At 41.9% G+C, this 26,382-nt stretch overlaps 1 protein-coding gene across 1 annotated transcript in view; it reads right to left on the bottom strand.

Moving 5' to 3' along the window:
• dlgap2a (discs, large (Drosophila) homolog-associated protein 2a) overlaps positions 1-26,382 on the bottom strand; it is a 269,222-nt gene that overhangs the window by 31,290 nt on the left and 211,550 nt on the right. The window contains exon 7 of the mRNA XM_062041907.1: positions 19,110-19,172. Within this exon, the coding sequence (XP_061897891.1) occupies positions 19,110-19,172 (63 nt within the window). The remainder of the gene's footprint in view (positions 1-19,109; positions 19,173-26,382) is intronic.

Raw genomic sequence — 26,382 nt, 5'->3', positions numbered from 1 at the left:
TCAATGACTTATTGTTGATCGTCAGATTATAAGAGTGCACACCAGTGTAAGCCATCAATCCATTCTCACACCCGTGCAAGTGCACAATGTGGCCAGGTTATAGATTGACTGTATTGCGATCGCTTCTCGCACATTCTTAATGATAAACAAGACATTTCAGAATAGAATTACAATTAAAATCCAAAGTTTAAACACTGAGTCGCTATCTATGATACACGCATTTGCAAAATATAATTTTTAAAAAAATTTGCTTCTATTGGAACATAAATGAAAATCACATGTTTACAATTACATGATATAACTTATCCAAAAAGGAGTACAAATATGCAGATCTTATTTAATCCTACTTTCTTTGCCACATATTCATAGTTTCTTGTTACTAATTAAACAAGAAAAGAATATCTAACAATGGATATATATATATATATATATATATATATATATATATATATATATATATATATATATATATATATATATATTTATATATATATATATATATATATATATGTCTTAATTAGATTATCCAAAAAAATAGTGCTCGATACCATGGTAGAGCGTAATATGTATGTGTGGGAAAAAATCACAAGACTATTTCATCTCTACAGGCCTGTTTCATGAGGGGTTTTCCTCAATCCTCAGGAGATTTTAATGGAAGCATTCACATACCATGGTTTATATAGGGCACAGAGCGGGTGGGTACAGGCAGGCGTGGGGGCGTGGTGATTGACTCATGTGTTACCTAGGAGGTGTTTCCTTCTGTGACGGCATGCTGATACAATTTCGCTGCGCTTGTTGAGGGATGACAACTCTGGACGGTATATGATAAACAGTTTCTCTTTTAAGCATAGGTTGCATCTTTTGTTACCACTGTTGTAAGGTGTGCTGGATGCAAGAATTTGCCATGTTATTGAGTATTCAACATTATTGTCTTTGAGATTCCAAATGTGTTTGCTGAGTTCTGTAGTGTTCCGGAGTCTTTTGCATCTGAAAGAAGCCTTGTGATTGTTCCATCTGGTTTTGAATTCTCCCTCGGTTAATCCTACGTATGTGTCGGATGTGTTAATGTCCTTGCGTATTACCTTTGCTTGGGAAACGACTGATGATTGTAAGCACCCCCCGTTGAGAGGGCAATCAGGTTTCTTGCGGCAGTTACAGCCTTTGTCGGTTTTGGAGTCGTTCTGCCTGGTGGTGGGCGGCTCCTTTTCAATTGCTTTATTGTGGTTTGAAATTATTTGTCGTATGTTGTTCATGCAGCTGTAGCTCAATTTAATGTTGTTCTTGTTGAATACTTTTCTTAGGGTGTTGCCTTTGGGGAAGTGTTTGTCGATCAGGGTGAGGAATTTGTGGCCAATATTAGTTGAGACGTTTTTGCTGTATGGGGGGTTGAACACATCCGACACATACGTAGGATAACCAGATGGAACAATCACAAGGCTTCTTTCAGATGCAAAAGACTCCGGAACACTACAGAACTCAGCAAACACATTTGGAATCTCAAAGACAATAATGTTGAATACTCAATAACATGGCAAATTCTTGCATCCAGCACACCTTACAACAGTGGTAACAAAAGATGCAACCTATGCTTAAAAGAGAAACTGTTTATCATATACCGTCCAGAGTTGTCATCCCTCAACAAGCGCAGCGAAATTGTATCAGCATGCCGCCACAGAAGGAAACACCTCCTAGGTAACACATGAGTCAATCACCACGCCCCCACGCCTGCCTGTACCCACCCGCTCTGTGCCCTATATAAACCATGGTATGTGAATGCTTCCATTAAAATCTCCTGAGGATTGAGGAAAACCCCTCATGAAACAGGCCTGTAGAGATGAAATAGTCTTGTGATTTTTTCCCACACGTACATATTACGCTCTACCACGGTATCGAGCACTATTTTTTTGGATAATCTAATTAAGACATATATTCCGCTCCAAATTCACTTTTGTTGAGCACTGTACGACGATCAGAAATGGAAAAATTCAACATCGACTACTCCACGAAGAACATTCCCATACCCGCGCAGAATGACTACAAGCTAAGGCTCATAGAGAAGACGGAACACTTCCTGAGAAGGATGCGGTGGAAAGCACACTTTTTCCTCCACCCTGAAACAAAAGGAACACAAAAGAAAACTTACGGATTCAAATCCACCAAGAACCCACCCACAGTTGAGGAACTAAAGGATTTTGAGAACGACATGCTCAAAATGATACAATCAGTCAAATTCAAGCCAGTCCGCAACCCACTCCTCACCAAGCTGAAAAATGACACAGAGCGCATCAAGAAAGTAAGCAACCTCATCATAGCTGCCGATAAAACCACAAATTTCTACAGAATGAACATACAAGAACATAACACTTTACTGGACAGAAGCATCACCAAATCATACAAAAAAGCACAACCCAACACTTTACAGAACATCCACCTGGAAAACAAACGGATCGCGGCTGAACTGGACATCAAGGACAGGGTGGACGCTACAGCCAACAAGGAAGCCTTCATCACATTGAAGGACCACAAACCCAACTTCGCAAATAACCCATCATGCCGACTAATAAACCCAACTAAATCCGAAATAGGAAAAATCAGCAAAAGAATCCTGGACAGAATCAACACAAAAATTACAGACAAAACACCACTCAACCAATGGAGAAATACAGCAGCAGTAATCAAATGGTTTAGCAACATCCAAGACAAACAACAGCACAACTTTATCTCCTTCGATGTCGAATAATTTTACCCTTCCATCACGCAAGACCTACTGACCAAAGCACTAGACTTTGCCTCGGACTAAGACTCAATCACAGGCAACGAAAGAAACATAATCATCCACGCAAAGAGCTCCATACTCATCCGCAACGGTACACCATGGCAAAAAAAGAACAATTCAACATTCGACGTCACTATGGGGAGTTTTGACGGAGCAGAAACGTGCAAACTTGTTGGGAGTTTCCTCCTCTCCCAGCTCGCTAGCCTCAACCTGAACCTTGGTATTTACCGTGATGACGGACTGGCAGTGTGTCGCGCCTCGCCAAGGAGCAGCGAGAATACCAAGAAGCGTATATGCCAAATCTTCAAAGAGAACGGTCTACGGATCACGATTGAAGCCAACAAGCAAACCGTCAACTTCCTCGACGTCACTTTCAACCTGAGGAATAACAGCTACCAACCATTCACGAAACCCAACACAACACTCCAATACGTGCACCATGACAGCAACCACCCACTCACCACCACGAAAAGAATACCTACCGGAATTAATAAAAGACTATCGATGCTGTCATCTAGCAAAGCTGAATTCGACAAAGCAACCCCCCCGTACCAAAAAGCACTGGATGAATGCGGATACAACTTCACCCTCACCTACGAACCCACGCCAGGAAACCAACCAAAAAGGAGCAGAAAACGAAACAACATTATCTGGTACAACCCCCCATACAGCAAAAACGTCTCAACTAATATTGGCCACAAATTCCTCACCCTGATCGACAAACACTTCCCCAAAGGCAACACCCTAAGAAAAGTATTCAACAAGAACAACATTAAATTGAGCTACAGCTGCATGAACAACATACGACAAATAATTTCAAACCACAATAAAGCAATTGAAAAGGAGCCGCCCACCACCAGGCAGAACGACTCCAAAACCGACAAAGGCTGTAACTGCCGCAAGAAACCTGATTGCCCTCTCAACGGGGGGTGCTTACAATCATCAGTCGTTTACCAAGCAAAGGCAATACGCAAGGACATTAATACATCCGACACATACGTAGGATTAACCGAGGGAGAATTCAAAACCAGATGGAACAATCACAAGGCTTCTTTTAGATGCAAAAGACTCCGGAACACTACAGAACTCAGCAAACACATTTGGAATCTCAAAGACAATAATGTTGAATACTCAATAACATGGCAAATTCTTGCATCCAGCACACCTTACAACAGTGGTAACAAAAGATGCAACCTATGCTTAAAAGAGAAACTGTTTATCATATACCGTCCAGAGTTGTCATCCCTCAACAAGCGCAGCGAAATTGTATCAGCATGCCGTCACAGAAGGAAACACCTCCTAGGTAACACATGAGTCAATCACCACGCCCCCACGCCTGCCTGTACCCACCCGCTCTGTGCCCTACATAAACCATGGTATGTGAATGCTTCCATTAAAATCTCCTGAGGATTGAGGAAAACCCCTCATGAAACAGGCCTGTAGAGATTAAATAGTCTTGTGATTTTTTCCCACACATACATATATATATATATATATATATATATATATATATATATATATATATATATATATATATATATATATATATATATATATATATATATATATATATATATATATATATATATAAATCAATGGTCTTCATATTGATGCATGGCAATGTTTTAACCTTCCTAATTTATTAATAAAATGTAATATTCATCCTGCTTATCATTCTGTAATTAAGGACTCAACCAGAAAATGTTATAGAATAATTATAATATTATATGTTATCCCCCCCACCCCTGCCCCCTATATTCCTCAACTGACTTACTAGCATTATTTTTAGGTGCAAATATCACAAAATACCATTACAAAACATCTTTGACAAAGCATGATAGTAATGTAAGACATTTTTATTTTGTTAATGTAGTTCAACCAGATGTATAGCGTAGTGTAGCACTTTTATTTTGAAGCCTGAAAGCGTGCGATTGGTTTGAGACAGTGTCTTGACATGTTTTCATGTCGAATTGACTGTTTTCAATAAAAAAGTCCCCTTCTGGCTTCCTGCCAACCATTTTTCATTTCTGTTGAGCTTTTATGTCATCTTACTTACTAAATCAGTCACAGTAACAATCTAAATGTTATGTTATAACTACACCTTGACTGTCATTGAAACACGGAAGTAAAGCACCACCCACCTCTGAAGACGTGCGCAGTGATGTCGCCTCTTCTTATGGCGAAAAAGAGTCCTTTCTTGTCGAGAGAAAAACTTGCCATGGCTTTGAAACTAATATTTTCATAATGAGCCCTTTTCTCTGTCCATTTTTGCTCGCTATTTTCCCACTCTTGGCTCATCAGTAACTAATGAATTGCAGCCAAGTTTCCCCAACTACGGCACGGCCCAAGGTTCTAAAAGGATGCGTGCGTGTTAATCGCCCGTTATCAAAAATAGTGCCCTTATTCAATATAGTTAAATATTATAGTTAACGTGTTATTATCTGTTAACTTTAAAAGCACTAATGTGTGTATGTATACAGTATATATTTATATATATATATATATATATATATATATATATATATATATATATATATATATATATATATATATATATATATATATATATATAATGTGTGTGTACATATATATATATATATATATATATATATATATATATATATATATATATATATATATATATATATATGTATATATATATATATATATATATATATGTATATATATATATATGTGTATATATATATATATATATGTATATATATATATATATTACTTGCCAACCCTCCCGTTTTTAGCGGGAGAATCCCGGTATTCAGTGCCTCTCCCGACAACCTCCCGGCAGAGATTTTCTCCCGACAAACTCCCGGTATTCAGCCGGAGCTGGAGGCCACGCCCCCTCCAGCTCAATGCGGACCTGAGACTGAGTGGGGACAGCTTGTTCTCACGTCCGCTTTCCCACAATGTAAACAGCTTGCCTGCCCAATGACGTCATAACATCTCGGGCTTTTAGAGAGTAGAGTGCAGAACTGCGCACACAACAAGGAGACGAAGCAGCAGAACGAGCGAGATGAAGAAATACGCTCGCAAGTTCCAAAACGAATGGAAACAAGAATTTCAGTTCACCCAGGACAGTTCGAAGGGGAAGGTGTATGTTGCCTGTAAATTTTGTAGAACAGACTTCTCCATTGAACACGGTGGCCGAAATGATATACTCATCATGAACGGAGAAGTTAAACAGGACAATCCTGCCATCTAATGGATAGCCACCGGAACACTGAAATTCAAGTTTTTTTTTTTTTTTCTATGTAAATCAAATAAATATATATATATATATATATATATATATATATATATATATATATATATATATATATATATATATATATATATATATATATATATATATATATATATATATATATATATATAGCTAGAATTCACTGAAAGTCAAGTATTTCATACATATATATATATATATATATATATATATATATATATATATATATATATATATATATATATATATATATATATATATATATATATATATATATATATATATGAAATACTTGAGTTGGTGAATTCTAGCTGTAAATAACCACGCCCCCAACCACGCCCCCCGCCCCCAAACCCCCCCTCCAAGCTGATCATGGATGCCTCGGAGGATTTGACTTGCCTCTATAGATAATTCTGCATGTAACTACTGTGCACAAAGTACAAGCTGTGTACAGTGGCTTATGATCAAAGAAGAAGGCTACAGGAAGCCTCTACGCCAAGATCATGAAATAATGAGCCTTTGGCCACGCAGGAAGTGATGTTTCGTGTTCAATTGTGAAGATCTCGATGGGTCTGTTTTTGTGTTACAAATGCTTCCATCATACGAGGCAACTAAGGAAATCCTTGTGGGATCTGTTTGGGATCGTAATAAGCTGCACACTTTGCACCAGTCTTCCCAAAGGTTGGTGCTAAATTATTAGCAATCTGTCTAATTAAATTGTAGCCTGAACAACTCAATTATTAAATACATTTCCATCAAAATGAAACGGGTAGGCTTGTCAATGCCAATAAAACCAAGCTCCTTAAACCACTCGACACATTCTGACCTCTTTCTCACCCATAATTTGGTTGTGTTTATTAATAGACACAGAGGTCTAGTCTGTGAAGAGCGTTCTGCTCCGGGGGAATCAATGACTCATACATCTGTCCATTCACAAAATTAATTATGTAATGATGAAGGGATGTATTCCTGACTATTAACTTAAAAGAGAGAGGCGAAAGCAACGGGGGAAGTTGCAGTTGACCGAATTGAGAAAAATGTTTGTGTTTGTGGGTTGTGTAGAAAAATAAGAATCTCAAAAATAGACCGAGTAAGTCGTGCAGAGTTGGAGCTGGACGCTGAGAAGAGCCGGGGTGATAAGACACTTAGGGTTCATCATTTCCTCTCTCATCTACAATCTGGCAGCATTAGTCAGCACAGAGTTATATTTTTAATCTCGCTGTTCATATTGCACATTACACTGTTTTAAACTGAAAAGACATTCAGACACTGTTGTTTACACAAGAAGAACGTTTTGCAGCACATAAATGCAAACATTTGGTTTCAAAGTGCAAAGTAAAAAATAAAATCACCAATGGCAGACCACATGTCAGTCGTCCCATTTACCTTAAAGGGGAACTGAACTTTTTTTAATTTTTTATTTTGCCCCTCATCCACAACCCTTATGTGAAACAAGAACACACATCTTTTTATTTTCAGTGCGTTCTAAATAGTGAAAAACTGCTAGTACGAGGTGGCTAAAAATGCAGTTAAATGGGATTAATCTATTCCACCAATAAAGCCCTCTAATGAAACATCCAACATCCACCAAGAGCGCTCTATTTACATGCCGTGACCTGCATATTACTAACTAAGCTGTAGCAACATTGTTATTGTAGGTGCTAACATAGAGGAACTATTTCCCGGCGTCGTGACGCATCGTCTTGCTCACACTGCTCCTCCAACCACTAACGTGTAGCCAGCTACTAGCTAGCTTGAGCTGCTTATAACATCACTTGCAAAAATTGTTGGCCACATTTATATAATTTATTATCAAATATAACAATACAAAACATATAATTTTCATAATAGAAATGCAAAGACGCCAAATAGGTTGTGTCATTGAATGACTGCGATCCCTCTTCTCGCAAGCTGACAAATTGCACAATAAAAATAAACTGAGGTGCAGCGATTTTAGTAAGCGACATTGCCAGTTACTGGCCTGACATAATGTGCATGAGCCATTCCACAGAATTAGTGCCATTTGTGTCCTCAGAAAAGGAAATGTATAAATGTACAATTTATATCTAACAATATATATATATATATATATATATATATATATATATATATATATATATATATATATATATATTTATCAAGCAAAGTGTCCTGCACGTTGATCTGATTGCATATTCAATAAATGCAATTCAAAAGATGAATTAATATAGCTTTTGTTGCCTGTCCTTGCTTTCTAAAGTGAGACTTTTCCATGAAATACAATCATTTTATTGATTCAGAAATTGTAATTGTATACTGTATACTTTTGATTACACCTTATCAGAACTACTTTAAGTTAATGAAAAAAAAAAAAAAAAAAGAAGCAATTTAGTTTAAATTTACACTATAATCGTGACCCTGGATTTTTACTCAGGCCAAAAGTAAGTTCACTTATTTAATTTTCTGTATTTTTTATGATATTTTAACTATAATTGGTGGGGGGTTAAAATCTCCGCACATTCATGTTACCAAAATAAATTTTTACGTAGTTTATTTTTAGAAGGCAGTAGTTTTTTTTGTTGACTCACTGTAATGTGGCATCATGCTACTAGCATTAATGTCATGTGGCTATATTTCATGTTTTTGCTAATTCTTTGCTAAAAACTAAATTTTGATTAGCTCAACATGTGTATCATCTAGGGAAGGGTACTGAATTAGGTACTTTTAAGTCAGTCAGTACTAAAAGGTATCAATTGACTTGGTGCCGTATTTCGATACATGTGTTGTACGTGACGTCACCGGCACTGGCTCATACACTTGGCGCGAAAACATGCACTCAAGCAGCAGTCAACGGACTCAGCCAGACTGCTTCGAGGTTACAATTTTCCAAAAAAGCAAATATGGTCGATACAAAATGTTCAAAGTAAGGTGACACTTTTCCAAAATGCACTAATTCGATGCTAATGTACAATGACTGTGCCATATACATAATAATAATAATAATTGATTAGATTTATATAGCGCTTTTCTAGACACTCAAAAGCGCTTCACAGAGAAGTGAGAACCCATCATTCATTTTTACAACTAATTCATTCATCATTCATTCTCCGGTGTGAGCGGCACCGGGGGCAAGGGTGAAGTGGGGACGGCGTGGCGGGGTTGGGAGAGTGGCCGTTCCAGCAACCTGAGAGTTCCTGGTTCAATCCCTACCTTTTACCAACCTCGTCATGTCCGTTGTGACCTTGAGCAAGACACTTCACCCTTGCTCCTGATGGGTCGTGGTTAGGGCCTTGCATGGCAGCTCCCACCATCAGTGTGTGAATGTGTGTGTGAATGGGTGAATGTGGAAATAGTGTTAAAGCGCTCTGAGTACCTTGAAGGTAGAAAAGCGCTATACAAGTATAACCCATTAAGTGTCCTGCCCAAGGACACAACGGCAGCAATTTTGGATGGTAAGAGGCGGGGAGCTGATTAGCATTAGTTATTTTATGTGGCGATTTTGATACCTCTCTTTATGGTAATGAAACTACAACTAAGATACATGTTAGAATTAAACAGCTGGTGTGTAATAAAAACAATACTTTGTAACACTTTGGAACATTTTATAGGACTCAACAAACCACACGACTTGCACATTTGACTTATTGGCAAAGACTACTTCCTGGCTTGGCAACATACTTTAGCCTATACGCTACTGCCATCTAAAGTCTTGGAATTGCAACTGCATACAAAGTCTATCATACAATACTTGCAAATGAGACTTAGGAATGTAAGAGAACAATATAACAACTGGACAGCACATTTTTTCTTATCAGCCCACAGTCAAATGTTCAATTAAAAACAGAGATTTTGTTATTGAACAATTAACATTAATGTACACAACATGTGTACTTTTGAGTACCGGTATTGATGCCCATGTACCAGAATAGGTACCATGTCGGTTCAAAATGTGAAGGGTACCCATCCCTACTGTCATCAGATTTAATGTCGAGAAAAAAAACAACAGAAACTGAAGTTTATTTTGAAAGAGTTTTAACAAGCAAATTGCACTCGTTCCGTGGAATGGCCTGAAAACAGTACACATTTTATTTTTCCTTTTCGGTCATTAAAAAGGAAGAACATTTCATCTTATGAGAAACGCAGCTGTGCTCCTTAACATGTGTGCCACAAGGTCCACGGTCTATTTCACCATTATGGTGCTGAAAAATGAAAATAAATGAGAGCGTGGAAGATTGGTGCTGCAAATGAAGCTCATCAGTTATAATGCAAATATTTTCACCCCTCAGATAATCACGGCTTAAACCAACTTGAAAAGCATTGAAACAGGCAAAAAATACAATGTTTACTCTTATGTTTAACTTAATAACTGCAGTTTTGCTTGATAGACAGGTTTTTTTTCTTACCATATCTGCTGGGGCTTGTGTTAAACTTTTATAGCTTTGTTTAATTCCTGTTGACAGATGACTTTGGGGTAACAATCTGGTGCTGAAATTTGAATCAGGTTTATTAAGGAAAATAATAGGCGGCGGTCCATCAAGATTCAGGCCAGAAAGAAGCAGATGGCCAGATATTGCTGGGAGACAAAAGAAATAGAAATTAAGCCTATTAATCATGCACACCGCTTATTTATTTCAATGTGACTGTGGCAGGGTTTCATTGTGCGTGTGCTAAAGCTGGCAATATTGAATAAATAATCGATATATTGAGAATTTTGGCGATGAATCATGCCCTGAAGCTGCCACTACAATGAGATATAAACTACTGAAATGAGTCCCCAGTTTTGAAGATGCCTTCTGTGGAGTCGCATCAAGTGCCACCTCAAGACTTATACACTATTGATCCCCGAGGGAAGATTCCGTTTACACTAGGAGGAAAGATGTGATCTGAGAGAAGCTTGATGTTTCCAGCCAACAACAAAACACTATATACCGTATTTTCCGCACTATAAGGCGCACCGGATTATAAGGCGCACCTTCAATGAAAGGCCTATTTTAAAACTTTGTTCATATATAAGGCGCACCGCATTATAAGGCGCATAGAATAGACGCTACGTAGAGGCTGGGGTTACGTTATGCATCCATTAGATGGAGCTGCGCTAAAGGGAATGTCATCAAAACAAATAGTGATTGTACTGACACTTCTACTTGCTGCTCTCTGTTCAACAACCCACTGTTCGAGTTTGTCCTCCAACTGTAGCCATCTCGCTTTGTTCCCTCGGAAACTCTGTTTAGTCTTCTTTACTTGGCGCAGGTCATCATGTTGTTTCCTCCACTACCGCACCATTGATTCGTCAATGTTAAATTCTCTCGCTGCTGCTCTATTCCCGTGTTCTACTGCGTGACTGATCGCCTTGAGTTTAAACTCTGCGTCGTAAGCGTGTCTCTTAATAGGAGCCATTTTTGGGTCTTAACATAAAGTTTAGGTCTCGCAAGTACGGTAGGCAGCCGCCTACTTCATTTTCCCCCGTAGAAGAAGAAGCGCTTCTTCCTCTACGGTAAGCAGCCGTAGAAGGGGGAAAATGAAGTCGGCGTAGTTACCGTAGTTGCAAGACCTGTTGTGGCTCAATATTGGTCCATATATAAGGCACACCTGATTATAAGGCGCACTGTCAGCTTTTGAGGAAATTGGAGGTTTTTAGGTGCGCCTTATAGTGCGGAAAATACGGTAGTTGATACCTCAGATCTCTAAGGCAAATCCTTATGAAGTTGAGCAACTACTGCCCTGCAAAAAGATTAATAATGCAGAGCCATATGCCTTCAGGATATGCAAAATAGCGTAACTGCTCTAATTACAATTTACTCATTTATTTACCTAAACCACAAAGAGGGCGGGACGTCATTTCCAAAGGTGGAAAACTCTTCATATAGCTTCATTTTTTAATGTTAATAATGGTTTGGAGTGCATGAGAAAGTGGAAAGGAACAAATAGCTCTCGTCGCAAGGCAGTTTGCCAATAAGCACAGTGCTGTAGCAGTCATGCCAATAATAGACGACACACAATTTAATCTTCTGGCTTTCCACCACAAGTGCAAACAACTTGCACTGTATTAGAAAGGCTGATAAACACAACGGCAGCGAGTTGACCACTCCATCTCTGTTAGGGCCACTCTATCAGGACGCACCCGTATGCTAACATGATGGAGAGGCGGGGGATCGGGGGGAAGGAGTTGAGCGACACACCATTAAGAATCCCCCCCATCCCCCCGGCTGGATTTATCACTGTAAAGGAAATGCAGCTGTTTGTTTTGCAGCAGGCTATTAAGGATATGTAAATGAAGTGAGGGAAGTGAGATGGATTGTAAACTACATTATTGGGGCTGTCGCCTCGTGCGGCTGGTAAAAATAAAGGAATTGATAGAACAAAAACGAGAGGTCTTGAGTCATCACTTACGATTCCATAATTGACGATGGGTGGTTAGTGAAAGTGTAGAGGGCCTCGCTAATGCTGACAACATTAGCACTTATTTCATAGTTCTGGATCTGAAAAGTAAAACTCCCCTTAAAATAGACAAAGTAGTGATTTTTAGGCTTGTTTTCTTGCGAGTTTCAGCACATTTTGGTGGCGCCCAATTTTAGCTCCAGTATGTGGGCAGCATGCCGACATCACCTACAGAAGACTGGAGGCAAGTTCATATTGTGTAGAATGTGTTTTGGGAGCGTCTTCATCTGGAATCACATAATTTTTAAGCAGAATTTGAAGGAAACATCAAATATGTCTGCCAGATGCATTGGTGCAGGTTGTCGCAACACAACTCAATAAGGGGTCAGCCTGCATACATTTCCAAATGATGGGAATATGTGAAAAGTATGGAGTGTCTCCGTGGTGACAGACGATATACACGCAAAAATATCATTTAAATAGGGCGGTCTGCACCACTTTTGCTGTCATGATCATGTTGCTTGTATCATGTTTTGTTTAAGTTTGGTATTTCCTTAGTTGTTGATTTAGTTCTGTTTTCAGCACTTTGGTTTGTGTTTCTTGGTTGCCATGGGTGCTGATTATTTTGACCTGCCTCTGAATAGTGGTCGGGACGCTCACCTGCTCCCGGTCACTAATCAGATTCCTGCCTCTCGCCACACTCTGCCTGGCTGTTTTGTTTCCTACATGCAACAAGTTGGTTGGTTATCTTTACTTATTGCTCCTGATTTTGTGCTTAACTTTACCCTAGCTTCCCATGCAATCGGCACACTTTTCTGTTCTTGTTTTCTTGCCTGATTTATTACCGTATTTTTCGGACTATAAGTCGCTCCAGAGAATACGTCGCACCGGCCGAAAATGCACAATAAAGAAGGAAAAAAACATATATACGTCGCACTGGAGTATAAGTCGCATTTTTTGGGGAAATTTATTTGATGAAATCCAACACCAAGAATACACATTTGAAAGGCAATTTAAAATAAATAAAGAATAGTGAACAACAGGCTGAATAAGTGTACGCCCTATGACGCACAAATAACCAACTGAGAACGTGCTTGGTATGTTAACGCAACACATCATGGCAAGAGTCATTCAAATAACTATAACATAAAGAACATGCTATACGTTTACCGAACAATCTGTCACTCCCGATCGCTAAATCAGATAAAATCTTCCTCCCCGGTGTCGCCTCAGGTATGTCCTTTCTTTTTGCTGCTCGATCGCCGTTCTCTGCTGCATATTTCACTACGTCCAGCTTGTAATCTGCAGTATATGATTTCCTTATCGGTGCCATTTTGGTTCAGCCCTTCTCAGTTTTTATAAGTTACCGCCAATGTTGATGTGATCCATTTTAATAGCTACGGCAGTAGCGTATAGCATATAGCAGTTAGCACACCATGACCCACAATGCACTTCTGCCATGACCCTCCCCCGCCGATTTCTTATTGGTTGACGTGTGAGTGACGATTGCTGACGTGTGTGTGACGATTGCTGCCATTTGCTTCGTCTCTTACGCCAATGAGATAAATAATATGATTTGATATTTTACGGTAATGTGTTAATAATTTCACACATAAGTCGCTACGGAGTATGTGTCGCACCCACAGCCAAACTATGAAAAAAACTGCGACTTATAATCAGAAAAATACGGTACAATAAATCATTTTTCATACCTGCACGCTGCTACTGGTTTTTCGTTTGCATCTTGGGGAAACGACCTGCGCATAACCATGCGACCCAGGAGTGTCAGAAAACAGCCAGCATACAGTTTTACCGCAATGGACGAACTGGACGAGGACGCGTCAGCGAAGGCCATCCATGAAGGCTTCGACTCGCTGCTAGGACGCACCGACCCCTCAATCCAAGCAAGCTGCAAACAGCCTGGTCTTCCTCACCACCGATGTTTGGTAATCCCATCGATCATTTTTCCAAACACTTCACCACTTGGGCTGTTTGCCAGATCAATACACGCTCCGCTGACGTCACACTGCCGGCGCGCTCCGATGACGTCAGGCAGCAAGATTTGTTTCAAATTCATTCTGTCAGCCTCCTGCTAAGGACATTAAGTTACCAATTGCTGATTACCAGAAGATTTTTTTTAAAGACAAGATCGCCAAGTCAGTCCCAGCTGCCCCCAAGGACTCAAACTCGTCCCCTAGAACTCAAGCTCCGCCCCCAAAGAAACAAGCTCCACCCACTTCACTGGCTTTTCCCTCCTTGTCTCCACGACAATCCCCTGTTGGGAGTTTACATGGATATTGTGGACAACTTAGAAAGGAGGAACATTCAACCCACCTCCTAACCTCCTCCCTCCCACCCATGGCGTCTGTTCCTGCTATCACCAGGAGCGTCTGGTAGCTGTGCAACGGGGGAGGCACAGCTGCGTCCAGCCAGGCTGCTACCTCCTGCTTAGCCCCCGCTGCCTGTCCTGCCTCCTGTGCCTGCTGCGCTGCACCCTCCGCGGCCGCCTCATGCAAAGGGGCGCCATCGGATCAAGCTCCGGCCTCATTTGCAGCTCCAGCGCAGCAATCTTCCAGGGAACCATCCAGAAAAGTACAGCGCAGCTTCGATGGAGGATTGGTACCAGAAGGTGCTGAGGGAGATGGAGGAACAATCCCGCTCAGCAGTGGCCCTGCAGACGCCACCAACAGCCCCAGTGGGACTGCAGACGCCATCTCTGTCTTCAACGTCTCCTTGTACGACGCAGCCGCCATCACCGTCTCTGGCTGACCGTCCCACGGGTCCATCGTCGGTGCTTGTCCTGGAGTCGCCTCGGCGACCTCCAGCTTACCTGCTGCACAAGCGGCCATCAGACGCCCACACGCCTCCTCCTCATCGGCCAAGAGAGTGGCTGTTCCGTGGTTGCCCCCCTCGCCAGAAGCAGCGGCGTTCAACGGGTCGCAGCCACCTGACTCTCCCTCACTGGCTGCGGGGACACAAGGATTGGCGAACCGCCGCCAACTCCACCTTCCCGTGACTTTTGAACCTTGTTTTTTTGGGGGTATGTCTGGAATCCGTCCCTAAATGGGGGGTACTGTGTGATCTGTCACTCCACGTCTGGTTGTGTTTCCTTGGTTTGTGTTTATTTCCTGTGTAGCGCTCTTATGTTTGGTTCCTTTTTCTGGTTGTCTCTCTGAGCGCTATTTCCCCTCACCTGCTGCTGATTGGCAGCCTGGCCACACCTGTTGCCAATCAGCTGATTGCTATTTATGCCTGCCTCGCCCTCCAGTCAGGGCTCGATGATTGTTTTCTGTTATCCTGTTTTCCTATTTCCTTTTTGACATTAAAGTCATGCTTACCTGCGCTATGCCTGCCATCTTTGCATCTTGGGGTTCAGCACCAGCAGTTCCTGACATTTGCACTTTTTATCAATCTTAGTACGGTATATCACCCACAACACATGATTTATTAAAGGTTTTGCGTTATATTTAGTATGTTTGACGCGCAAACTGACAAGAGTTACACACACGGCTGCAAAGACAGACGACTGACAGAGAATCCTCCGTCCCACCAGTATGTTTCTACATATTTGGACAGTCAGAAATAAAACAACAATATACTTGTCTGTTCAGCAACATACTTTTATAATTTCATAGCTGCTGGATGACTTAAGGGACTGATTTGGTGTATTTTAATATTTTTAATGACCTTTGTTTTGTCACATATTTTACAAATATAATAAATTGTTGAACTATGCATTTTTTGCCTCTTGAACACAGCCTCTCTCCCATTAGCGGACCTTCAGCAGTAAAAAAAGAGTAGTTTTTAATGTAGATCCACTGCACTGAAATGCCCCAAAAAAGTAGTTCAGTACATGTCTCCTGCATGTTTGAAAACATTGCAAAACACCACAAGTAGGAGCATGATAACATGAATGCGCTGTAAATTAGAGTGTCTCCGTGATGATGCCCCATATGGTACACGCAAAATCCTGATTTAAATAAGGTGTTCAGCGCCACTTTTCAATTGCACACAATAATAGTACATGCTATTTATTTTTTAGATTGCACACGCTGTTTAGCGTGTGGTATTTGGAACTTAGGAAATCAGGCCCAAAATGTGACAGTTTGCAAATGCTTATCACTTTTTATTTGAGTAGATCAGGCCCTAAGTGTAAATAATAAAACAATATTTTCTGTGTTGTTTTTAGATAATAATTGATATTTTTCTCTATCCTCTTGTTGTGGGACAGAGTGGCTGCACATGCACATGCATCCTCCGCCATTGCCATTTCTAATACAAAGTAGCGTATAGTTTGAGCCTATATCTGTCAGTAGACTCGATATGGAAAAATACTACAACAAAGATGGCGGGGAGAAGATGCAGTCGATGTGGAGGCCCGTAAATAAGACCGCCCACAAAACGGCCAGAAAGCGAATTTAAAAAGGTCTGTAAAACATAATCTATGCACAATGTTGACCAAATAACCACCATTTCATGTTATGTAGACCACAAGGAAGTGTTTTAAATGTAGAAAAAAAAGACCCCTTTAAAGTCACTGTCATCTTTGTTTCTGCCTTAAAAAAACACCTTCCTGTCCAGCTAATTAATCGCTGATGTACAGTAAAAGCTATCAAATGACATACTTTAAATCAGGGGTGTCCAAAGTACGGCCTGCCGGAGTCTTTAAATTGGCCAGCGAGACGTCATAAGCTTAATAAGGAAATCAAGTACCTCAGGTACCCGCAAGGTACCTCCAATTTACATTTGAATATCTGACAGTCTAATTGCAGCAAACTCGCTGCCATCTTGTGGACAACGTGAGTAAATCAGGTCAATGACCAGAAATTGTACTGCGTGCACAGCACAGCATTTACCTATCTGACCCAATCCAAACAACCTTTCCCACTAGTGGCGCAAATAAACTGCAAAAAAATACACAAAAAAAAGTCAACACACATGGTCACACATAACACAACCTGCTCACAGAACTTTGTGGAAAATATAACAAAACGTTCAAGCACTATTCATAATTACGCCCATTTAAATCCACTACAACGTATTAGGGCTGGGCAGTAAACCGGTAGTGTAGTTAACGCAGGTATATTTTACAAAGAGATATATATTTGAGACAATACAGCCGTACCGATATCTTTTGATGTGCCTTTGTTACAGCCGTTAGCGGGGCCACTGGGGTGCCCGGCAGGCACAGTAGCTGAGGAAGAATCCAGTGCCAACACCAACCTCCGTCACATTCGCCTTCACGTACCCGCACTCCGGTGACTGGCGAGGGCGGGCTGCGGCTCCTCTTTATTAACCAGAGGTAAAACAAGCCGGTGAAAAGATTAAAATAAACAGCTGTCAAGGCCGACAAACAGCCACAGCTAACTGCTAAAGCTAACAACAACAACAGTTTAGCTGAAACCCTCAATGACGTCACACGTCGCTTGACAACAGACACCGCCTTTTAAAGCTACACATGCACACACACGCTGCTCTCAACATACAGTATATTTAAATGTGTTTTTTTAAGTAACGCATTAATTACTTTCTCTAGTAATGAATTACATTAATTACAGAGTAATTCTATTAGTAGTTAAATTATTTTTTTGGTTAAGTAACAAGAAAATATAATTAATTATGTTTTAAAAGTAGTTTTCCAGAACACTGGTAGTAACAGTAATGTGGTGTAACGTTTAAACTCAACACTTTGTGCTTTTTGTTTAAAATACCGATATATCTCGTATACCGCGACACAACCTGAAAATACTGGGACATCAGTTTTGGTCCATGACATTACAGAGCCCTACGATGCATTATGGGAAAAATATAAAACACTCTCTCCACACTTTTCCATGTTTGCCGCATTTTAGCTGCTCAATATTTCTGATTGAATTCAAAACTTTAAGGAGGTCGTCTCGGAAGTAAACATGGTAGGAGGCAAACTTTCACATACTCTTAATATCCAATTATTTTAATTATATATCCATTATATTAATATAATGTGTATGTATATACATATATGGTAACACTTTAGTACACATATTCACCAATAATTAGTTGCTTATTAACATGCAAATTAGTAACATAATGGCTCTTAACTGGTCATTATTAAGTACTTATTAATGCTTTATTCTGCATGGCCTTATTCTACAACCAGTAAGCCATTAACTAAGAGTCTTCCCTCAATAACCTCAGAATTATTGCTTATTAGTAACCGTAACCCTTATATGTTCCCCTGGTGTCCAAATAACTCTAAATTAAGTCTTTGTTACTTTAATAAGCAACTAATTAATGGTGAATATGCTCCCCATACTAAAGTGTTACCACATACCAAATATTTTTCGCCCAATGCGGCCTCCAAGCCTGCTTTTAACTTAACAGGAGTGACGTCAAACGGCAGGTTTCGGACTTTGAAGCAGTCATAAATATGTCCAATGGCAGACAAAGCACTCTGAACAATTGAAAGTCTTTTATGAGTGCAGTCTCTCTCAGGCGGAGACTAGTTTACATTCAAGTCTTGTATACTACCTGTACTGTAATTCCCACTGCCATTAGTCAGTACCCTGGATCAATCAATGATATGCATCATTCCAGTAAGATTGTTCTTATGGGATACGTTATCATTGATATACATTCTTTCAAATATTCACTAAAGATCAGTTAAGGCTCATTTGCACAATTCAACAAATATACACACACTCCTTTTGTTGTCACTTTATTTTGAAGGAGGGTGCCCCAGGTTGCAGTTTTTACCTGGGGGAAGCTGCGGTGTCCGCTCAATGTTGCTGCAGTTCGAAGGAAGGCAGAACCGGATGCCTGAAAACAAGGGAGTGAGGGGATTGTTCAGAGGGATTTGGGCATATAAACCCAAGCATTTATTCTCATTGGCCATTCATTTAAGGATGGGAACGGAGTAGATTTGTATAGTCGGTGAGTCTGACTTTGCAAAGTCAGTCATTCTGGACAAAAGAAAAGACGTTTTTAACCACAACTGTATTCGAGATGCATACAGGCAAAGGACGTTGGTCAACATTGAACATCATTAAAATAAGCTGATTTTAATTATGATAAATGATAAATGATAAATGGGTTATACTTGTATAGCGCTTTTCTACCTTCAAGGTACTCAAAGCGCTTTGACAGTATTTCCACATTCACCCATTCACACACACATTCACACACTGATGGCGGGAGCTGCCATGCAAGGCGCTAACCAGCAGCCATCAGGGGCAAGGGTGAAGTGTCTTGCCCAAGGACACAACGGACATGACTAGGATGGTAGAAGGTGGGGATTGAACCCCAGTAACCAGCAACCTTCCGATTGCTGGCACGGCCACTCTACCAACTTCGCCACGCCGCCCCTAGAAATACAGAATTTTTTTAATGTCAAAAACAACTTAATTTAAGTCAAACATATTCATTAAAATTTAACTGTTTTGTCATTTACAAGTAGAGAGGTTCGAAGTAGAATGTTTGCCTCAGTTTTTAGTTGTTCAGCCTAACATTGCAGCTAACAAACTACACTGGTACTTCAACTTAAAAGTGCCCCAACTTAAGAATTTTGAGATAAGAGCTGTCTCTCAGCTAATTGTGATGATTTAAGTTACAAGTAAAACTTTTAGTTTAATGCATCCGCACCATTAGTTGGCGTAGCTAATCCCGTAAGAGCCGCCCAAAACATCTGGTCTAACTCGCTAGCATTAGCTTATAACAAGAAATGGACATGACTTTGTTTTCCAAGCATGGGAAGGAAGAAAGTAATAGTGAAGGACAGTGCTGGGAAAAAGAAGTGGAGGGTATTCATTGAATTAAAGAAATTAATCGACAAAAACATGAACAAGGGTGTTGCAGCAATTTTTGTTTATTACTGCTTGTCTGCATCATACTGAAGCAGAATTTGTCTAACACCAGCCAAGAATATTAAAAATAATATCTAAATAGCAAGCATTTATCCATGAAAACATAGAGAAGCTGCTGATGGTGTGTTTGACAGAGAAGCAGCTGGAAGGAGATGCCACATAGGTCTACTCTCCAAGGTAAATGCTGTACATAAATATTACATTACATTATACAACTACTGTAATTGCTTGTAATTTCCATTTTCTAAAAGTACATTTTTCTTTTTAAAAGACAATACACGTTAAAATTATTCTGTTTTGGCGTATTTCAATGGGAGATGTTGATTTCAAATACAGGTGTTAGGAACTCTGCCACAGAACCAATTAAGCTCGTAAGTTAAGATATCACTGAAGTCCTTTAACCATTGCAAACTCCAGTGACTAAACCAAGAATCCATGCGTAGATGTCTCAGTCTTGTCGTGTGAATAACACATTGCAAGAGTCTAAGTGTGTTCGTAACAAAACGTGTCTCTGTTAGTCTGCACTCAACTCCCTGCCCAGAAGTCATTCCCCACAAAATCAAGAATTTTTAAAAACCAAGTACAGCTGCAAAAAGCCATCATGAGGCCAAAGGTGAACAACACTATTGATTTCAATGACTTTGAAATCCCTTCTCCCCTCTTCCTTCTCTGCTCATCGCCATGTTCGCCAACAAGTCTTCTATAGAGGTAAATATGATATTCGATATTCATTTTATCACTTACATGTATTTCACATTCATTTATGCATACACAACTATAGATATTCTCTATAAATTGTGTGTTGTCAATATTTGTGGGCGTCTGGAATGGATTAATTGGAATTGTGTTTTTCCTATGGGAAATATTGCTACGGTTTTTATACGATTGAATCTTCATCTGATTTTTTGGATTACTAACAAAATACAATATCTTAAATAACTGGATCTTGGTGGATCTACATCGACGACACCCCACTCTTCATTAACCCCCCCCCCCCCCCCCCCCCCCCCCCCCCCAAAAAAAAAATTCATCACTTCTGCTGTATTGTGCATCGTATTCTTTTCTTCTTCAATTAATTCCTCCCTCTTGCAGTTTCTAACTAAATCTCTTTTTGGCTTACAATGCGAAATGTGGTTGAGTTTCTTGAAAAAAAACCAAAACTATGCATCCCATCTTATTATTATGCATGTCTTGTGTCTTAACAATTTATGTGTGATATTAACAGTGGCGGGCCGTGCGTTTCCCACCTAGGCCTTCAGTGATGTCCGACTTCAATGATTACCTCTCAAAATACCATCATTTATGTCACCACATGACCATTGCTGGAGAAATACTATACAGAAACACATTTATGCACTACTGGGCATTGAATCACCACCAACAGTGTACATAACAGGTTATTTTCTGGCACATTTAAAAATCAAAATAGAAATTTCAAAAAACATATTAAACGTGAAAAAATAAATAAATAAAATATCTGAACTCACAATCTGTAGAACCCATTTGAGCTTCCGGGGTTGGCTGACATCGTCTCACAAGATGTAGTTTCTCTTTAAATATCCTTATTGAAAACGGCCTTGCAAATATATGTGTTGTCTTGACTAATCATAAAAGATGCAGACGAGGCATGATGGCTGAGTTCTTAAATTTTGCTCCACAGCGTGCTCATCACAAACGTCTTGCTAAACGCGGCTACTGTGCATACTCTGCACTACTGTGGCATGCTGGGTAATGGAGTTCTTATGTTACCTAGCTCATAACATCACAATATATATCTGCCTTAGGCCAGCGAGAAGGCCTTACTGACAACAACTCGTGATCTGATTGGCTATTGCAACTGTCTGTCAACTGTATGTCCCGATCACTTACAGTGCACAGACGCTCGCATTGTTGATTCTGAAGGCTTCGAGCAGATTTGGTACAGCATGTCAACATAAGCTAGCTGAATTCTGATTGGATAAAAACGGTCTAACCTAAAAACATCAGCGCTGGAAGGAGCATAATATGACATGAAGAGAATATGAATACTTTTAGATATTTAGGGAAAGTAAATACATTTTTTTTTTAAATCTTTAATTATGATCATGATTTCTGGTTATGTTAGGCCAGCAGAGAAGGCCTTGCTGGCCCTGACGGCACACCACTGGATATTAATAATTATACAATATCTTCACAGACAGCTTGTTAATATTGTTATGCCACTCTTTTTACCCACTGGCCAATAGCACATAATGAAGTATTCATATTCCAAATTCCATCTATGTTCTTTTAAATTATTTTATCCACTGATGTATTAGCAAGTCTGTTATGGCTCAGACCCCTGCCTGCCATGCGCACCTTGGGACACGCCCACGGCCGCGCAAACCCAGGGACGCGCCGCACGCGTCTCCGCCCTGCAGCAGCCGCCAGCTGCAAACACTCACCGGTTATCTGCGCACCTGTTACTGATGAGGGTGTGCCGGATAAAGGCAGGGTGGACCCAAGGATCGGCGCGGGAACTTAGTTTTCTCATGGTGTACCGTAAGCGTCAAGCTTTATGCTCTCTCGTCTTGTTTCCCTCTCCGTGGCTTATTTGTCCCTTGTTTCTCCCGTGTCCCCCGCAGAATTCCCTCCGTCGCCTTGGAAGTGAGCTGTGCGCCTCACTTCTCTGGACCCCTCTGGATTCTGACTGCATCCCTTGATCCTCGACCCCCCACTTTGGACTCGGACTTCTTGACGACCCTCTCAGCCCCACGGACCCCCGCTTGTATCCCGGATCACCTATCTGCCCCCTGGACTTCCTCGTATCTCGTTCAACACTTGGTAACACACATTCCAGTTAAATACTACACATAGTCTTACGCCATACACACTCTTGTATTCTAGTTCACACTCCATTTCCTTAGTTTAGTTGTATTGTTTAGTATTATTATATATATATATATATATATATATATATATATATATATATATATATATATATATATATATATATATATATATATATATATATATATATTGTCCATATATATATATAATAAATATTTGTATATACTGCCCCCTGGTGTATGTTTGCCGTCACCTCCCCTTAGTAAACACAACAGTAAGTTCCCGCCAAATTATATATAGGGACCTGACGGCCCCCAGTGACTTTAGCCCCACCCCCAGTGACATTTTTTTTTCCTCTCCTATTTTTGCCCCATTCACCATGGCCTTTTCTTTTTTCCACTTCAAACCGGAGGATTTGTCTTGTCTTGCCAAGCTGTCATGGAAAGGCATGTTCAGTAGCGATATGAGCAAGGAGGAATTTTGTCATCGCCTGGACACCCTCCTCCCACCCTTAGAGACTCAGTCAACAGGAAGCGTCTGGCATCCGCTTTCAGAGGGGGGGGAATAGTACTTGTGGCTGTGCTGATGGGGTGAGGCAGTCGCACCCAGACAGGCTACCCCCGGCCAGACTAATTCCACCTATTTTTCGCTTTTCCCAGCCGCAGCCACCAGTCCCTCGGCTAGCCCCTGAGCTAGCACCAGTCCCTCGGCTAGCCCCCGAGCTAGCACCAGTCCCTCGGCTAGCCCCCGAGCTAGCACCAGTCCCTCGGCTAGCCCCCGAGCTAGCACCAGTCCCTCGGCTAGCCCCCGAGCTAGCACCAGTCCCTCGGCTAGCCCCCGAGCTAGCACCAGTCCCTCGGCTAGCCCCCGAGCTAGCACCAGTCCCTCGGCTAGCCCCCGAGCTAGCACCAGTCCCTCGGCTAGCCCCCGAGCTAGCACCAGTCCCTCGGCTAGCCCCCGAGCTAGCACCCGTTCCCCGGCTATCCCCCGAGCTAGCACCCGTTCCCCGGCTATCCCCCGAGCTAGCACCCGTTCCCCGGCTATCCCCCGAGCTAGCAGCAGTCCCCAGGCTATCCCCCGAGCTAGCACCCGTCCCTCGGCTAGCGTCCGAGCTAGCACCCGTTCCTCGGCTAGCTCCCGAGCTAGCAGTAGTCCCTCGGCTAGCCCCCGAGCTAGCACCCGTCCCTCGGCTAGCCCCCGAGCTAGCACCCGTCCCTCGGCTAGCCCCCGAGCTAGCACCCGTCCCTCGGCTAGCCCCCGAGCTAGCACCCGTCCCTCGGCTAGCGTCCGAGCTAGCACCCGTTCCTCGGCTAGCGTCCAAGCTAGCACCAGTCCCCAGGCTAGCGTCCGAGCTAGCACCAGTCCCTCGGCTAGCCTCCGAGCTAGCACCAGCCCCTCGGCTAGCCTCCGAGCTAGCACTAGCCTCCAAGCTAGCACCAAACCCCAGGATATTCCCCGTGTCTCCACCAGCTCCCAGGCTGGCCCCGACCTTCGCCCCTCGGCCAGCAGTGCCGACCTCTGCAGCGCCGACCTCTGCACCTCGTCCGGCAGCGCCGACCTCTGCACCTCGGCCGGCAGCGCCGACCTCTGCACCTCGGCCGGCAGCGCCGACCTCTGCACCTCGGCCGGCAGCGCCGACCTCTGCACCTCGTCCAGCAGCGCCGACCTCTGCACCTCGGCCGGCAGCGCCGGCTTCAGCACCTCAGCCAGTTCTTCAGCTGCCCTCCTCGTCTCCGGCTATGATGACGTCTGCCGCTTCCACGCCGCCGATGACGTCATCCTCTTCGCCGACGTCTCATCCTCATTTCCGGCGAGACTCACCATGGCGACACTCGCGTCCGCCTTACCGACAGCCAAGATGGTGGTCGTTCCTAGGTCGCCGGCCTCAGCGCCGTTCTATTCGCCGCCGCCACCAGACTCGTCCCCGGTAGATTCGGGGACACTTGGGCCGGCGACCCACCACCAGTTCTCCCCTCCACCCTCCCTTGTGTCGTGAGTATGTTGTTCGTTTGTCTGTCTTGGGACATCTGGAATCTGTCCATAGGGGGGGATACTGTTATGGCTCAGACCCCTGCCTGCCATGCGCACCTTGGGACACGCCCACGGCCGCGCAAACCCAGGGACGCGCCGCGCGCGTCTCCGCCCTGCAGCAGCCGCCAGCTGCAAACACTCACCGGTTATCTGCGCACCTGTTACTGATGAGGGTGTGCCGGATAAAGGCAGGGTGGACCCAAGGATCATGGTGTACCGTAAGCGTCAAGCTTTATGCTCTCTCGTCTTGTTTCCCTCTCCGTGGCTTATTTGTCCCTTGTTTCTCCCGTGTCCCCCGCAGAATTCCCTCCGTCGCCTTGGAAGTGAGCTGTGCGCCTCACTTCTCTGGACCCCTCTGGATTCTGACTGCATCCCTTGATCCTCGACCCCCCACTTTGGACTCTGACTTCTTGACGACCCTCTCAGCCCCACGGACCCCCGCTTGTATCCCGGATCACCTGTCTGCCCCCTGGACGTCCTCGTATCTCGTTCAACACTTGGTAACACACATTCCAGTTAAATACTACACATAGTCTTACGCCATACACACTCTTGTATTCTAGTTCACACTCCATTTCCTTAGTTTAGTTGTATTGTTTAGTATTATTATATATATATATATTGTCCATATATATATAATAAATATTTGTATATACTTCCCCCTGGTGTATGTTTGCCGTCACCTCCCCTTAGTAAACACAACAAAGTCTTTGCTACATCTGACCTATGCATTTGTCTTTTGATGACCAGAAGCATGGAGATAATTGGAGTTAAATATCCCAAATCTGCCAAAAACCAGAGCAGTCATTTTTTCCACATTGATAAACCTTTAGTTGAAAGCATTTTGTACAGCATCTCATCTGAATTTTGGTCACAACAAAAATGGTAATATATTCGACTTACAGCACATGGTTGGTTTGTTGACACTACTGCATTTCATTTGAGCAACAAAAAAAAGTATATTACGGAGCACATGTTATATTACAATTTATTTCCAGATGGATGTTTCGTAAAGAAAAATATGTCTTTGGATGAGCAAGTAAAAGAGAGGTGGGCTTTGCTGCTGCAATGGAACATGAATACAATACAATCAATTGACATTTCATCACTTAAAAAAAAATCTTCTTGCCTCAGCCAATTTAGCCAAAACTCTTATAAAGTTCACAGGAAAAAAAAGTTATTTTCTGGAAACGCACCGATGCTCAGCTCAAAGGTTCCTTTCTGTAGCAGTGTGTTTTATTAGAGCACAGTGAGCATGTAGCGCCCATTGATTGGACACATAGCTAGATCTATCTTTTCAGCTCTTCTCTACTTTTAATATACTATAA

This window comes from Entelurus aequoreus, linkage group LG03 (genome assembly GCF_033978785.1).
Source record: "Entelurus aequoreus isolate RoL-2023_Sb linkage group LG03, RoL_Eaeq_v1.1, whole genome shotgun sequence".
In the NCBI taxonomy this organism is placed as follows: Eukaryota; Metazoa; Chordata; class Actinopteri; order Syngnathiformes; family Syngnathidae; genus Entelurus; species Entelurus aequoreus.
Note: the sequence above shows the minus strand (reverse complement) of the source record. Positions and strands in the feature narration are given on the sequence as shown.